Raw genomic sequence first — 15,149 nt, 5'->3', positions numbered from 1 at the left:
CTATTCTTTCTTATGCAACTATATTGACTCACTTATCTTTTAAAAGACAACAGTTCTAAGAAAGCTGTATTTTGTAGGTGATCATCTAGGACAGAGGTGCTATTCAACTGTTATAGATAAGGCTGAATTCCCTGCAATGATGAATCACGTTAATTGATCCAGTTTGCTGAGGGGGGCCTGGGAACACACTCAACCTGTTGTCTTCACTATATTTCCTGAAAGAAACAATAATAATGAGCTGTATGTTTGTAAACTCCAGACTTGATTTAATATTATATGTATAGGATTGTTACTAAAGTACAGGCTCTAAAGGGAATTAACTTCTGAAATCACATGCTCTTAAAGTTTCATTGGCTATTAGTTTAATTTATGTGCACAAATCAGAGATTTTTCTTAAAAGCCAATAGGATGTTTTGAATCATTTGTTCTATATTAAGAGCTTTGCTCAATTTTTTTCCACAAGAACCCCAAATTTCTAATAAGTGTGACACTTCTGGGGGAATAGGGAAGCTAAATATGTCCCAACTTGGCCAGTGAAGTAAACAGACTGCTAAGTCGTCTTTAAAAAAAAAGGCATTAGAGAGAGATATTTGAGAGGGTTTTGATTCTATATCACAAATGGTGAAATAAAGCAAAATAAATAAAAAAATAAAATAAAAAATAAAGCTATATATTTAATTTAATGTATACTTTACCCATCTCTATTAGGCTTGCAAATCCGGGAAAAGGGACTATTGTTCGCTGGAATTTTCCAAGGTTTGGAGCACTAGATGACCACTGTCTAGCGCCATCTGCCAGGGACTTTAGGCTAAAATACAGAGAAGAAAAACTAAATAAATGCTGCATCAGCAGCTTGCTTGCTTGCTTTTGTCCATTTTGACACTCTATAGATTAAACATAAAAATTACTTGACATTCTAGATTATACATTAAAAATGAAATTCACCCGTTATCTATTTAAACATGAGATTTTCCTTAGCATAAGCCCTGACACAATACAATACATACTGTAGATACAACCTCAACATAATTAATCTGTTAATAAAATCCAATCTGATTTTTATTTCAGTCAACCATCATTAATTATGATGATAGTACTGATAATGATATTGGTTATTCAGGATTTTGGAATCCCTAAACAAATTAAAAAGTCAAATCTGCCTGAGGCGAATAAAAGAATGGCACTAAGCGAAAAGTGAGAAAGAAATATTGCTATGTATTTGCATACATAGGGAAAGAATATGATAAAGTGAAGAGGCTTAAATTCTGGGGGGGAAATTGTGAATGTGACGTTTAAGGTCCATACCCAGATAAGCAGGGATTAACACCAGAGAAGCAATCAAGCAAAAAGCAATACTCTAATCAAGGAACTACCAAGGAGAAAATCTCACCCCTACCAGCTTTGGAAGGACAAGCTACCGTATATAAATAGGGAGCAAACATGACTAACCATGTTAGCTAGTCAAGTAATGAAATATCTGCAAGAAAACAATCACAATCAAAAAATACCAAGGACTCCACAAATCATGTTAGCTGAGAATCTGAATGATTTGTAACAAAAGAGATGATACAGTGAAAGCCATGGAACTGAAAATTAATATATCAAAGATCAATACAGCTTCGTTGACAAGGAAAATGAACAAAATAATGTAAATGCTTTTCATAAAAAAGTGCACTTATGGTTACTAACAAGATTTAAAAAATAAAGTAGTTAAGAAGGTAATTTCAAATATTTTGAAGTCACAATTAAAATGCAAATTAACATCTGAAAAAATTGCATCTATCTACTTGAGCAGCCAAATCAGCCTACATGTCAAAAGTGACTGACATTCCACAGTAAACATAAAACTACTCACTAAAGGAGAGTAGAAAATAGTTCAGTCTTTCCTCTAGTTTTCTAGAATATTATCTATAAAGGTTCAGCAAAATCTCAGTCAACTCGTTTAAAGTTACTACAGCTTCTTACAAATAATGCTAAATACAAATACATCTGACGGGGCATAAGGAGATAGGAAAATGATGAATGCAACACTGTACCACTGTAACACTACTGTAGCCTTTTGTTTGCATCTCACGACACTGCTCTGTGGAATGAGGTTTCCTCTGAGATCTGGGTAGCTCCCATTCTGGTGGCATTCAAGAGGGTCTCAAAAACCTGCCTGGCTTCTAGGCACTGGGCTAGGATGGATGGAACCCCTAGTTCACGGGTCCCCAACCACCAGTCTGTGGACTGGTACTGGGCCACAGCATGCCAGCAACTGGGCCACACAAATAAGCAAAGCCCCATCTGCGGGATGCAGGTAGCACACAAAAACACTCCCCCTCCAGTCCACAGAAAAACCTCTCTCCACGTAACTGGTCCCTGGTGTCCAAAAGGTTAGGGACCTCTGCCCTAGTGGGTGTAAGATGTATTTATTTTGTTGACCTGGTCTTCAATATGTTGTTATATGCTTTGGGAAATTGCTTTTTTACTGCCCAAAGTTGGTAGGAGTCAAGAGAGGTCCAACGTAAATAAAATAAAATAAATAATTTGCACACACATATAAAAGGAGAAGAGCCTGAGTCATGACTATTTTCACCATTTTTATCAACGTATCTGATCTTGGCTCCTCCACTGACATAATGCAGATAATTTGCTTAGAATAAATGAATATATATATAAAATATAGAGATATGGTCATGTGTTACTACCGCTCATCGTTTAATGAGCAGAAAGACTTCTCTTTTCTTTTCTTTCCACTGTCTATTCATCACATTTCTGTATGCTTCAGCCTCACTTGAGCACTAGTCAGTTTCTTTCTGAGTAAGAAAAGTATAGGGCAGGTTTACTTTTACAGGCAATCTCAGCTTATTTCCATTTTTTTTAATGACCATTGAAATTACAATGGCCTCAGAAAGCATGACTTGTACTTAGGATTTGTACTTGCACTTACATCATTGCACCACTCAGTCACGTGATCACACTTTGTGAACTTTTTGTGTTGACCGTCAGCAAAAAAAAAATGCACTTTTGTTTAATGACTGTGTGATTTGCTTAACAATCGCAGTAAAAATTATTGTAAAATCAGGACTGACTCGATTTAAGACCGCAACACTTTACAATGAAAATGCAGGTCCCAGTGCGGCCATAAATTGAAGACTACCACTCCTGAAAATATTCTTTTCCCAGCCTGATAGATAGGATTATTCTAAGACTTTCCCAAAGCTTAAAAAAATAGGAAAAAAAACAGAGTGCCTAGCAATCATTTCCATGAAATTGGAGATACCAAGAAAAGGTCATGAAACACGTCTTCTTCACTTTATGCTTTTTTCAGAACAGTGTTGCATTCTCTAAGTCAGACATGTCAAACACAAGGCCCGGGGGCCGGATCCGGCCCGCGAAGTGGTTTCATGCAGCCCGCGAAGCCATCCTGGAAACAGTGAGGGAACGGCCCCCACTGCCTTGGCCCTGGCCCAGAGACCCTCCTTCTGCCAGAGACCCTCAGATCTGTCCCACTCCTGCCCAGGCCCCCATAGGCACCCTTGATGCCAACGATTTGGAGCTGGCCACGCCCACCCAGTAGGCCATACGCATTCTAGCCACGCCCACCCAGTAGGCCACGCCCACCCTGGCCACACCCACCCGGCCCCTTGAGGGCAATTGCAATGCTGCTGCGGCCCTCAATGAAATTGAGTTTGACACCCCTGCTCTAAGTAGCTCCTGCTTTCCACCTATTAAAACCATCAAGAATATTGTATTCGAAAAAGACTATTCAGACTGTGTTTGTGGAATAGTTCATGTGGCTGTATGAAAAGATACTTGATGAAAATTTAAACCGTACACGTCTGTGAGTACTTTTTACAGCTCCCCGTTAACAAGATATTGAACTGTCTTTCCAATTCTTTGGAGGTTTTTCTTGGTTACATTTTCAGAAATGGTTTGCCACTGACTTCTTCCTAGGGCTGAGAGTGGGTGACCAACTCAAGGTCCCTCAGCTGGCTTTGTGCCAAGGGCGGGGCTAGAACGGACAATTTCGTGATTTCTAGACTGATACCTTTAACTACTACATCAAACCAGCTCTCTCTATATATATGTTATAACCACCCAGATATACATTGAAAACTCAAGAGACAGTAGCAGATGTGTTTCTTACCCATCCTCACTTGATGTTAGCTCCTTACTGCACAAAGTGCCTGGACCCCATGTCCGACCCTTTTTCTTTTGGCCTCTTTTTTCTTCTTCTCCTCCTTCCTCTTCCTTCGGGAACCCAGAGCTGTGTCCCCAGGTTTTGCTGCTTTCGCCAGGGGTTACTGAAATTGAAAAGCAAGATTAGAGGAAGAAAAAAAATAAGCATTATACAACAACAGTGTAATAAGTAACATTTTATGCATTATAAACTACAAAGGACTTATTTTTTGAAAATTTACAAACCATAATTCCAATTGTTCATAGACATTTTCACCCAGCTTAGCTAGGGAAAAGACTTTTCATAGGGAAGGCAGCCATTTGCTATTTCTCTCTTTTTTTCCTCTCTCTATTTTCAAAAGATGTATATTTAAGGAGAGAACATTTCTCAGGCAAATAAAACTCAGTCTCAAATAATGCAATGGAACAGCAAAAGATTGCTGCAAGAAGTTGAGAAAAAAACACCTGATGGGAGGATAAATATCCAAACACGCTTATTATGCTCTGCAAATGGAATAGGGGGTGAACATATTCTTGCTTTCGAAAGCCATGGTCTTCTCTTTTTGTAAGAAAAATGCTGCAAACAGGGCCAGTTACAGCCAAGGATAGCAAATATGCTTTATTTCTTCAAGAGAAATGATCTCTATACTTGATTAAAGGTCAGACCACTTTACATACATCCATTCCAGCTTTTTTTAAAAAGCTAAATAAGGCATCCTATTCACCTCTGAAAGATCATACTAAGCTTGTGACAATCAGTTTGAAACTGATGCACTGGGCTGGGGGGGGGGAGGGAAACTTCTTTAAAAGTTTGCTAAGCACATTGATTTGTGCTTTAAATTGTAAGCCGCCCTGAGTCTTCGGAGAAGGGCGGGATATAAATGGGATTAAAATAAATAATAAATAAATAAAAATTAAAAATAAAGCAAAACACATTTATGTTCCATCCGCATTAAGAGAAGTTGTGAAAATAATAAATCAGCGCTGCACCATGTAGTGACAGACAGAATAAGAAGCAGAGACTGCATGCTAGTTAAGATGAAAGCGTTATAGATATGTGCTACATGGCTTTGAGAAATAGATAGCCCTCTTGTTTTGATGGGATACACCAGACATGTTAAACTCATGACGTCATGTGACATCGCACAACGTATTAGAGCTTTTTTCCCATCGCCGGCAATAGGGTGGGCGCGGTTTCCTTGTGATGCGTTCGGCCCGCGGGCTGGCAGTTTGACACCTCTGGGATACACAGTCTGGAATGCTTGCAGAATTAGTATCGTTACTAGAAGTTAGGAAGCTGGTATCAGAGTACAGATTTAACCCCTTTGACAGACTACTTGTGGCTGTTCTTATACAGGGATAAGTTAGTATCAGAGATCCTCACACTGGCAAACTCATACTTCATTAGTGTAATGTTATACTGCTAGAAATAATAACCACAATTTACATTTTTGACTCCCTGTGACTTTTGGTGGGTCTTTTCGGTCTGAAAATAAAAGCCAGTGCAAAATGCAATAGCAAAATTACTGTGTGCTGTGTTTAGTCATTGCCAAATCATACTGCTGTTAAAAGAATTACATAATTGTCAATTTGCTTTTGGCCAGCAAACCCATAAAGCTTTGTACAACATAGGAGTAAAATACAAAATAGAATGATTGGCTTGGCCACCATAATGATTGCCCTAGGCGCTCCTGATTATGGTACACTCTTTGAATATTTGTTTGACATCAGTCAGAAAGAACTCTGGAATATTCTCATTCTGTAAAACAAAATGCTCAAGCTCCAACTCATATTAATAAATGTTGTATTTGCCTTAGTGTTTAGAGAGTGATAATGAAAATTCTCATTTTTATTATTTACATGTTTATTATTTACCATGTATATATTTATTGTATTCCATCTATATTGATTATACATGATAGTGCATGTGTGTATGTGTATGTATATAACCCCCCAAATTTAGATATCTCTATACCACTTTTATAGATTCTACACCAGCTCTATGTCAGCTCTTATAGATATTGTGCCCTGCAAGAAAACAAGTGACAGCTATGCACATCTATTTAAACCCATAATGTTAAGGATAAAATGGCAGAAAGATAGAAGCAAGCAATCAGCTGTTAAAAATAAATCATAATGAGACACAACAGTGCCATCAGGATTAGCTATAAATAAAACTCCCCAATATAGAAAGCAACATGGCGTCTTTATTTAAAACAGAAACTCAGAGTTTCATATTGGCACTGGACATTTTTTATAAATTGCAACTAAAATTTCTTACACTGGATGGCCCTGAGCCTAGGAATGATAGTAGGGCTGGCAGGAGGACTGGCACAGATGTTGATCAAGTTTTTTCTTTTATCCATGGTTGGAGATGCCTGCACAGTGAATTTGTGCTGGAAATCTGGTATGGAAGGAAATGTATTAAATATAATCATTAGTGAAGTAATACTAACACTGAAAAGATATACAGGGCGGTACTGTGTCATTCACATATATACTTCAGTCTGCTAATTTCAGTTGAGAATTTAGTATTAATCCTGCAATATTGCCAATAAAAAAATTATCTGTTTTCCAATTATTAAAATATATTAGATCCATGTCTTCTTCTATATCATGGGTATCAAACTTGCTGCATCACATGACATGTCACAACATATTGTGACTTTTTCCGCATTGTCGGAGCTGGGGTAGGTGCAGCCTCTGCATGATGCAAATGGCCCACGGGCCAGCAATTTAACACTCCTGTTCTATATCAAACCTATTATGCAACACGTTACACTGATGAGTTAGTTAATGAAACAGTACTTTTTCTAGAAGATACAGGGATCTACAGTGTATTAAAATTCATTCTCAAGCTAATTCAGAAGAGAGGAAGGAGAAGCATTGCTTTGATGGGAAAGTGCTGCTTATTTTGCACAAGTTCCATATCATAAATGCTTATTGGGGATTTTCAAAATTAAAGATTTTGTTCTAGCAAAAGTCAGCACTATTTTGAAAATATTCCCATTAGACTTGGACCAAATCAGAGACAGTCTACTGTACTTTAATTTTGGCTAAGGAAACAGTTTTTTCTGGGTATCACTTGTTAACATTGCAAACTCACAAAGATCAATAACATATTTAATTCTGATAGAATGGCATTTTATTTTGGGGTAAACTTTTGGAAGTGAAGGTCAGCTAATAGGAACTTTTCAATACTTTTTTTTTAAAAAAATATACATTCCATAACATTTTTGGTTGAAGTATTTGAAGACCTAGTTTGTCTTATATGTGGATCAAAACAATTCCAATTTCAAACTGATATTTTGTATAAATTTCGAAAGGTATGTAGAAGGTATTTCAATCTTACTTGTTGGCTGGTGATCAAGATCTATCCCTTAATTAGAAACCTGCCAAATTACAGGAGATTTCTTTACAATCTGATTTTTGTTTTAAAAAGTAACATAGCAGTTGGTAGTACCTAGCTGCTTTGTGCTGATCCCTAAAACTAAGTAGAATTGAATTTTATTAATACTTTGACGGAAGACTGCCAGAATATATTAGAGTTATAGCGTTGACCAAGATGTCTCAAGAAGGTTTGTCACTTTCACATTGTTGCCAAGGGAACAATTTGTCTAGGCCTACAAAGTCACCAGAAGTCTACCTTGAATTAAAAAATGTTTTAATTGTAATCAGGTAATTATTCACACGTGGTGTATCTTCATGAATAAATAAATCTGGAAGGAAGTAATCGTTACTTTATTTTGTTTTGCTAAACGCACCAGAGGGAAGACTGATATGATTGCCATCTTTCAACTTGAGCCGATTTTTCCTGAATTTGCCCATGCGTTTTGTTACACGGGGCTTTTCCTGGCACAGCTGGTGGATGATTATATTGAGCTCTCTTTCCAAAATATCAATTTCTCGCTCTGCCAACTCCTGCTCGCGTTGCCGTAGGAGTTCTTCATAGTTTTTCTGTTGAACTGCTGCTTCTTTTAACTCTTCTTCCCATGTCCGCAGCTCCTACAAGAAAACAAGTCCCAAAACAATCTAAAAACTGAGGTAGCAAAAGTAGGCCTTCTGTAAACTGAAAGGCTCAGAAAACAAAGCAAAACATTTTGGATGTACATGTGGTAGTTAACAGATTTTCAATACGTATAATTTGAATGATTAAAGGTCAGTCATATGAATGAATCGTTTAATTTTTTTAAATCAGAATTGTGTTAGCTTTATTTTTAAAATCAGCCAGTAATCAAATTTCAAAGCAATGACAGGTAATCTTCTCTTTCATCATCCACAACTGAGCCTGGAATTTGGATCATAAGTTATTGCAGTTGTTTTGCAGGTCACCCATGACCTGAGTTGACTTTTTAAATATTTTTGTGATAGTTGCAAAGTGACTCACCAAATGCATGGCTATTAAGCAAATCATGTGGCTGTTAAGCAAGTCACGTGGTTGTTAAGTGATTCCAACATATCCAGTTGCTTATTAATGCAAGCCAGTTGCCAAGCATGCAAAATGTGATCACATGACACTGTTTGTGTGTGTGTGTGTGTGCACACGTGTGTTCATGCAGCAATCATAAAGAATCGGTTCTAATTCTTTTCAGTCTGTTGTAACTTTGAACAGTTGTTAAGTGAGAACTACCTGTACAGTGAAAAATAAAAAAACTAAAAGAAATGTTCATACATTGAGTGGGAATCAGCTTATCAGCTAATTATAAAATAAGTAGAGTAGACAAATAACAAGCAGCAGAATTACTACTTTTCACCAAATCTGTATTCACTGGACCACTTGTCTGAGCTGCCAAAATCCAAACCACAGAGGTTCTCTATATTTCTTTGGTTGCCAGATAGTGGTGATTCAGACTCTGCAGTTCACTTACAGTAGCACTTCATTAAATAGCTCCAGAGATTAATTTGCAGATATGAAAAAAGGTCTTGTACTTTAAATCTTTAGCTATACTCAGTACCTTCTTTCAAGTTTGATACCAAGCCCTTTTTAAACTTCTCTCATGTTATAGATCTTGATAATTTTATTGTCATGAGCTTTTATTTTTTAAAATTTTAACCTGTTAAAATAGGAAGACAAGCTTTCTAACAGAATCATAGCAGAAATGGTTATCTATGCCAGGGGTGTCAAACTCAATTTCATTGAGGGCCGCATCAGCATTGTGGTTGCCCTCAAGGGGCCAGGTGGGTATGGCCAGGGTAGGCGTGGCCTACTGGGTGGGTGTGGCTAGAGTGCGTATGGCCTACAGGGTGGGCCTGGCCAGCTCTACATCATTCGCATCAAGGGTGCCTATGGGGGCCTGGGCAGGAGTGGGACAGATCTGAGGGTCTCTGGCAGAAGGAGGGTCTCTGGGCCAGGGCCAAGGCAGTGGGGGCCATTCCCTCACTGTTTCCAGGATGGCTTCACGGGCCACATGAAACCACTTCGTGGGCCGGAACTGGCCCCCAGGCCTTGTGTTTGACATGTCTGATCTATGCCATTTAGCCCAACCATGAACTTCTTTCAGTGGGTTATCTACATATACCAAAAAAAAAATAACTTGAATGTATGTGTCAATAAATAATAATTAAGACAACTCTTTATGTTGATTTTTAAAGATTATGTGCCATCAAGTTGTTTTCAACTCTTAGCAACCATAGATTTTCTCCATGACAATCCTGCCCCTAACCAGGTCTCTCAACACACACTCTCCATGACTGTAACCGAGTCCATTCATCTTGCTTCTGGTTGTCTTCCTCTTTTTCTTCTGCCTTTCACAGAAGGGCTTCTCCAGAGAACTAGGCCTTCACATACTGTGTAAGGTAAATTCTGCCTGGTTATTTGTGCCTCGAAACTCTGGGTTGATTTGTTTGATGATTCATCAATTTGTTTTCTTGACTGTCCACAGTATTCTCCGGAGTCTTTTCCAGTACCAAAGTTCAAAGCCATCAATACTTTTTCGATCTTGCTTCTTCAAAGTTCAACTTTCACTTCTATAGCTTGTCACAGAAAATACCATGGCTTGCATTGTTCTGATCTTTGTAGACAGACACATCATAGCATTTGAAAATCTTTTCCAAGGCCTTTACGCCTGCTTTACCAAATGCTAGTCTTCTGACATATTTCTTGACTACTTGTTCCTTTATACTGTTGATAGTTGATCCTAAATTGGCAATATCTTCATCGCCAGTTCTAAGACTGAGTGTTCTACCTGCTGTCATTAGTTTGGACTTCTTTATATTTAAAGAAATCCTTTTTTTTCCCCACTGTGCTCCTTGACTTTTATTATTAGATCTTGCTGATCTTTTGCTTTTTTGGCTGTAGGTAAAAGAATCATTTGCTTTTTCTTTCTCTAGTTTTAAAACCATAATCATCTTCTAACTGAGCTTCCTTGCATATATATTCAGCAGGTGAGCTAAATAAATAAGAAGAGAGTATACACCCTTGTCACACTCCTTTTCTACCCCGGAGGCAGTCTGTTTTGCCATATTCTGTCTGTTATTCATAAGGACAATGAGATATTCTGGGAGTCCTATTTTTCTGAGCACATTCCATAACTTGACATGACTGACACAATCAAAAATCTTTCTATAATGAATGAAGCACATTGTGACTTCTTTTTGATGTTCTTTGGTCTTCTCGGTTACCCATGTACATCAGCAATAATGTCTCATGTTCCGTGGTCTTTTTCAAATCCAGTTTGATCACCTTTCTCTTTCTTCATATAGGGCTCTAATCTGCATATACGTGTGTGTGCATGTAAGCCAGATTCACTCAATAACAATGTTACTAACTTAACTGCAGTAATTAACTTAACAAATGTGGCAAGAAAGGATGTAAAATGGGGCAAAACTCACTTAACAACAGTCTTCCTTAGCTACAGAAAGTTTGGACTCAACTATGATCGTAAATCAAGAACTACCTGTATACAGAACCAGTCTTTTGACATAACTTATATAGTTTGGAAGGGACGCGGTGGCTCAGTGGGTTAGGACGCTGAGCTTGTCAATCGGAAGGTCGGCAGTTTGGCGGGTCGAATCCCAAGTGCCGCGTAACAGAGTTGAGCGCCTGTTACTCGTCCCAGCTTCTGCCAACCTAGCAGTTCGAAAGCACGTAAAAATGCAAGTCGAAAAATAGGGACCACTCTGGTGGGAAGGTAACAGCGTTCCGTGCGCCTTTGGCGTCTAGTCATGCCGGCCACATGACCACGGAGATGTCCTCGGACAAGTCCTCGGCTCTTCGGCTTTGAAACGGAGATGAGCACCAGCCCCTAGAGTCGGAAACGACTAGCACGCGTGTGCGGGGGAACCTTTACCTTTACCTATATAGTTTGGGGTATGAATTCTATTATGTCTCACAATGACCTTATCCAGAATGGTCTTTCATAACTGAACATATTCCAGTTTCAGTTACACCATATTTATCTAAAACAATTTTATTTAGGAACAAGTATGCATTTTATTCTCTTAATTATTCAATGTTAAAGTTTCTTCTCATGGAAAGTAGAAAAGAATTCAGGTTTAATAAGTATAGTTCTGTCTGTGTTGTAGAGAAAACTACTTTACTTGCAATGAATACTGAGACAGAAGTGGTTAATTGTTTATCAAAGTAACAGTTCACACCTAATTACCTTTTCCTTGGCTCTGAGTTGGTCAAACATTTCCTGGATCTCAATTTTCCAATCTTCTTGCAGGGAATGAAATGATTCTTTTGGCATTTCAAAGAAACCAGACTCTTCTATATTAGTTAGTTTATTCAAAATATTTGCAAAAGATGGTCTTGAATGAAGATCAGTATTCCAACAATCTAAACAGGACAAAGCCAACAATCACCTTAATTCAGAAGTTACAACAGTACAGTATCTGTCGGGCTTTGCTAATGAACTATGCACTTAATTACTAACATTCCACATAATCATCTCAGTTCCCATTACACACTCAAATGTGCTCTTTTGTTAGAATATATGTATAACGGCATGTGAGATGACCTTGGGAGAAGGGGAAGAGGTGATGCCTAAGGAATGATCAGATAAGAGAGGACATAGCTTGCAGCTGCATAACAGGCAAAGAAACTCCCTGACTTCTCAGGCTGTAAAAAAAGAAGGCAGGAGGCTTGTATTATCAGACTTGAAACTGTTACTATAGTCTAATTAAGTTATCTGGTTGCATTTTCTGTCTGATCTACCTGGAAAGGCTGACATCAATCTTGAAAGCGAGGTTCCTTCCTGACTTTCTTTCTGTGCCCATTATGTAGCTGTAGGTTATATTCCATCTTACGGAATGGAATGTTTGTATGGGAGACTTTGGGGAATGAGAGGAAGAGATGCTGCCTTGGAAACAAGCAGGCAAGAGAGGCAGGAGCCCCCAGTGGCTTAACAGTCAGAGAAAGAAATTTAGGAAGGACCCACCCTAATGCATCAAGCAATTAAAAGTAATGGAAGGAAATTGCACCTTCAGACTTGCGAGATTGATGTCAGCCCTCCCAGATAATCCAGACATGAAATAGGATTAGATGAACTAATTCTACTTTATTGTAAAGCTTCATCAAGTACCTGCACAAGCGGTTTATGGTCTTGGTTATTAAAATCAGCAGATATTCAGAGCTATCTCTGTGTAAAAAAGCATTTCAACAGATCCAGTTTGTTCAACACATTCTTACCTTCCATCAGTCTGGCAAAAGGTTCTGGGCATGTTGAAGGAATAGGAAGGGAAAGTTTATTCATAGCAACACCGTACGCTACTGCTAGGCCATCAATTCCTCGAAATGGTACTTCTCCAGTTAATAGTTCCCAAAGCAATACTCCGTAACTATGAATACAAACAGAAGTTGAATAACTAATCTAGTATACATTCTCTAACACAATGTTCTGGAATCATGGTTTACACAGACACACACATACACACACATATACATATACACACACATATACACACGTATACACACACACATAGACACACAAAGATACACATATGTATATATAATGTTCCAATGAAATTAAGATAATGTACTCATGGAAAAAAACTTAAATGGGGACAAATGAATGGGATTGCTTTCAGTTAGCTCTATTATGAATGTAACTTTTAAAAATATGTTTATCTGGAAGAATTTTTTATACTATTTTATGTCATTTAAGACAGATAGTGAGTAAAGAAGATTTTTTCATTGTCTGAGGAATTCTGTGAATATAGTTTTTTCCAGTTGCATTACAATTTTAGTTCAATCTAAGACCCCTGTTGCCCACTTATTTCAATGGACCACCATTTATGGAAACCCCAAGTCTCACAAGTGATCTAAGCCACTCCTTCACCCCTACCTTGGGATTACAGCTAACATCATACCTGAAACCTGGCTTAGGACTTTCCAAAGAAAAGCATTCCCCTTAGTATCCAGCCTGGTTTCAGTAATGCGTACCGGGTCAGACTTCTCATGAACAGGTTTTAATTAAAGCAGTTAAAAGTAGCGAGAAAAACTTTTTTTCATGCAGCAATCCACTTTACAACATAAACCAAGCATAATTTAGAAAATTGGAAATGTCACGTTTATTACGATATTTTGATTGCAAGCTTTAATACATTTAAAACAGAACAGTTGGTTATTGATGGTTTCTCTACAATTCATGCTCAACAGGAAGTAGAAGCTGAAAAATTTCCAATTTCCAAATTCATGTATGCACATTTAGAATAAAGTCTGCACAATGAATATGTGAATTTCATAATCCAGACCAGATATACATAAGATTAACCTAAGGTTTGGAAAATCAACAATTGAGAGTTCAATGAAGCAAGAATACAATATTACAGATGGTGATCACTTATAAAAATGTTTTAGTGTTAATAAACATACCTCCACACATCACTACCTTTAGAGAACATAGAGGAACGGATAACTTCAGGAGCCATCCAAGCATATGTTCCAGCTGCACTCATTTTAGTAGTCTTATGCCATTCTCTGGCCAAGCCAAAATCAGTGATCTTCAAATTTTTGTTGCTCAGGTCTCCATTTTCTACTTTTTCAAGGATCAATACTAGAACATAATGTGGGGGGGAGGGGAGAAAAAAGAGTTAATATATAGTCAGTGAAGATACATATGTACTTGATTCTCCCATTAGAAAGTCACCATTACAAATGCCTAAAGATTCACTGAGTCACTAATCTATGTCAATTGTGATAAGCAAATAGATTACTCAAAACTAAGTGTCAAGTATCAGAATACCAACACCTATCTATGTTTAAACTAAAAAGTTAACGCAGAGATGAAAGCATACCGTAGAATGTATACTAAAGCAATTGAACACTGCAGATTTTTGTCAACCTTATGTGTTAGGTGTAGTTATCAAAGTCAACTTTAAAGACACATAATTTTGAAAGATCATTAAGAAAAGACGTTGTGCTTTGTTTTCAAAGAGCTACAGAGCCAAACTCTCCTACCCAAATCTATTGACTTTCCATACAAAGTCACATTCACTTTAGGTCAGTCTTGATCAATAATTTTTTATGAGATAAACGCTGTCATGTAAAACATTTCACTTAGTGGTTAAATCGACAAACAGTGTTATTAAAAAAAGGAGCACTTTGTATATTTCATTTGTTCCAAATTTCCCTCTGTAGCTTTCTGTACCCAAATTTCATAAAATGTAAAATGTTCGTAAAACGTTTAGAGGCTCTTGATAAGCATGGGCAAGAATTAGCTAAGTGAAATTGCCTTACCAGACACATATTTCAAGAACAGCTCTAACCGTTAAGTGTAGTAGAGAAGGTTTTATGTGAGGAAAATTCTAAATCTATTTGAAATAGATTTTATAATATGATTGTTGAAGAATCAAGTGAAGGTGGTGTTTTTAACTGGCATTCCTAAATATATGCATGCATGTATGCGTGGGTGTATTTATGTAAGTATGTATGCATGTATTTCACAATACAGACAGCCCTTGCTTAATTATGGCAATGTCATCATAAAGCACAATGTCACATGACTGCAATGCTTAATGGCAGCAAACCTGGCACTCTACTA

General features: G+C 37.6%; 1 protein-coding gene across 1 annotated transcript in view; it reads right to left on the bottom strand.

The window, feature by feature from the left end:
- MAP3K9 (mitogen-activated protein kinase kinase kinase 9) overlaps window positions 1-15,149 on the bottom strand; it is a gene marked incomplete at both ends in the record, with an annotated part of 33,028 nt that overhangs the window by 6,850 nt on the left and 11,029 nt on the right. Inside the window, 7 exons of the mRNA XM_081326411.1 lie at window positions 696-808; window positions 4,133-4,289; window positions 6,446-6,568; window positions 7,929-8,169; window positions 11,769-11,944; window positions 12,797-12,945; window positions 13,982-14,162. Coding sequence (XP_081182537.1) covers window positions 696-808; window positions 4,133-4,289; window positions 6,446-6,568; window positions 7,929-8,169; window positions 11,769-11,944; window positions 12,797-12,945; window positions 13,982-14,162 — 1,140 coding nt within the window. The remainder of the gene's footprint in view (window positions 1-695; window positions 809-4,132; window positions 4,290-6,445; window positions 6,569-7,928; window positions 8,170-11,768; window positions 11,945-12,796; window positions 12,946-13,981; window positions 14,163-15,149) is intronic.

The sequence above is a fragment of the Vipera berus genome, assembly GCF_964194415.1.
Source record: "Vipera berus genome assembly, chromosome: 1".
Lineage (NCBI taxonomy): Eukaryota > Metazoa > Chordata > Lepidosauria > Squamata > Viperidae > Vipera > Vipera berus.
Note: the sequence above shows the minus strand (reverse complement) of the source record. Positions and strands in the feature narration are given on the sequence as shown.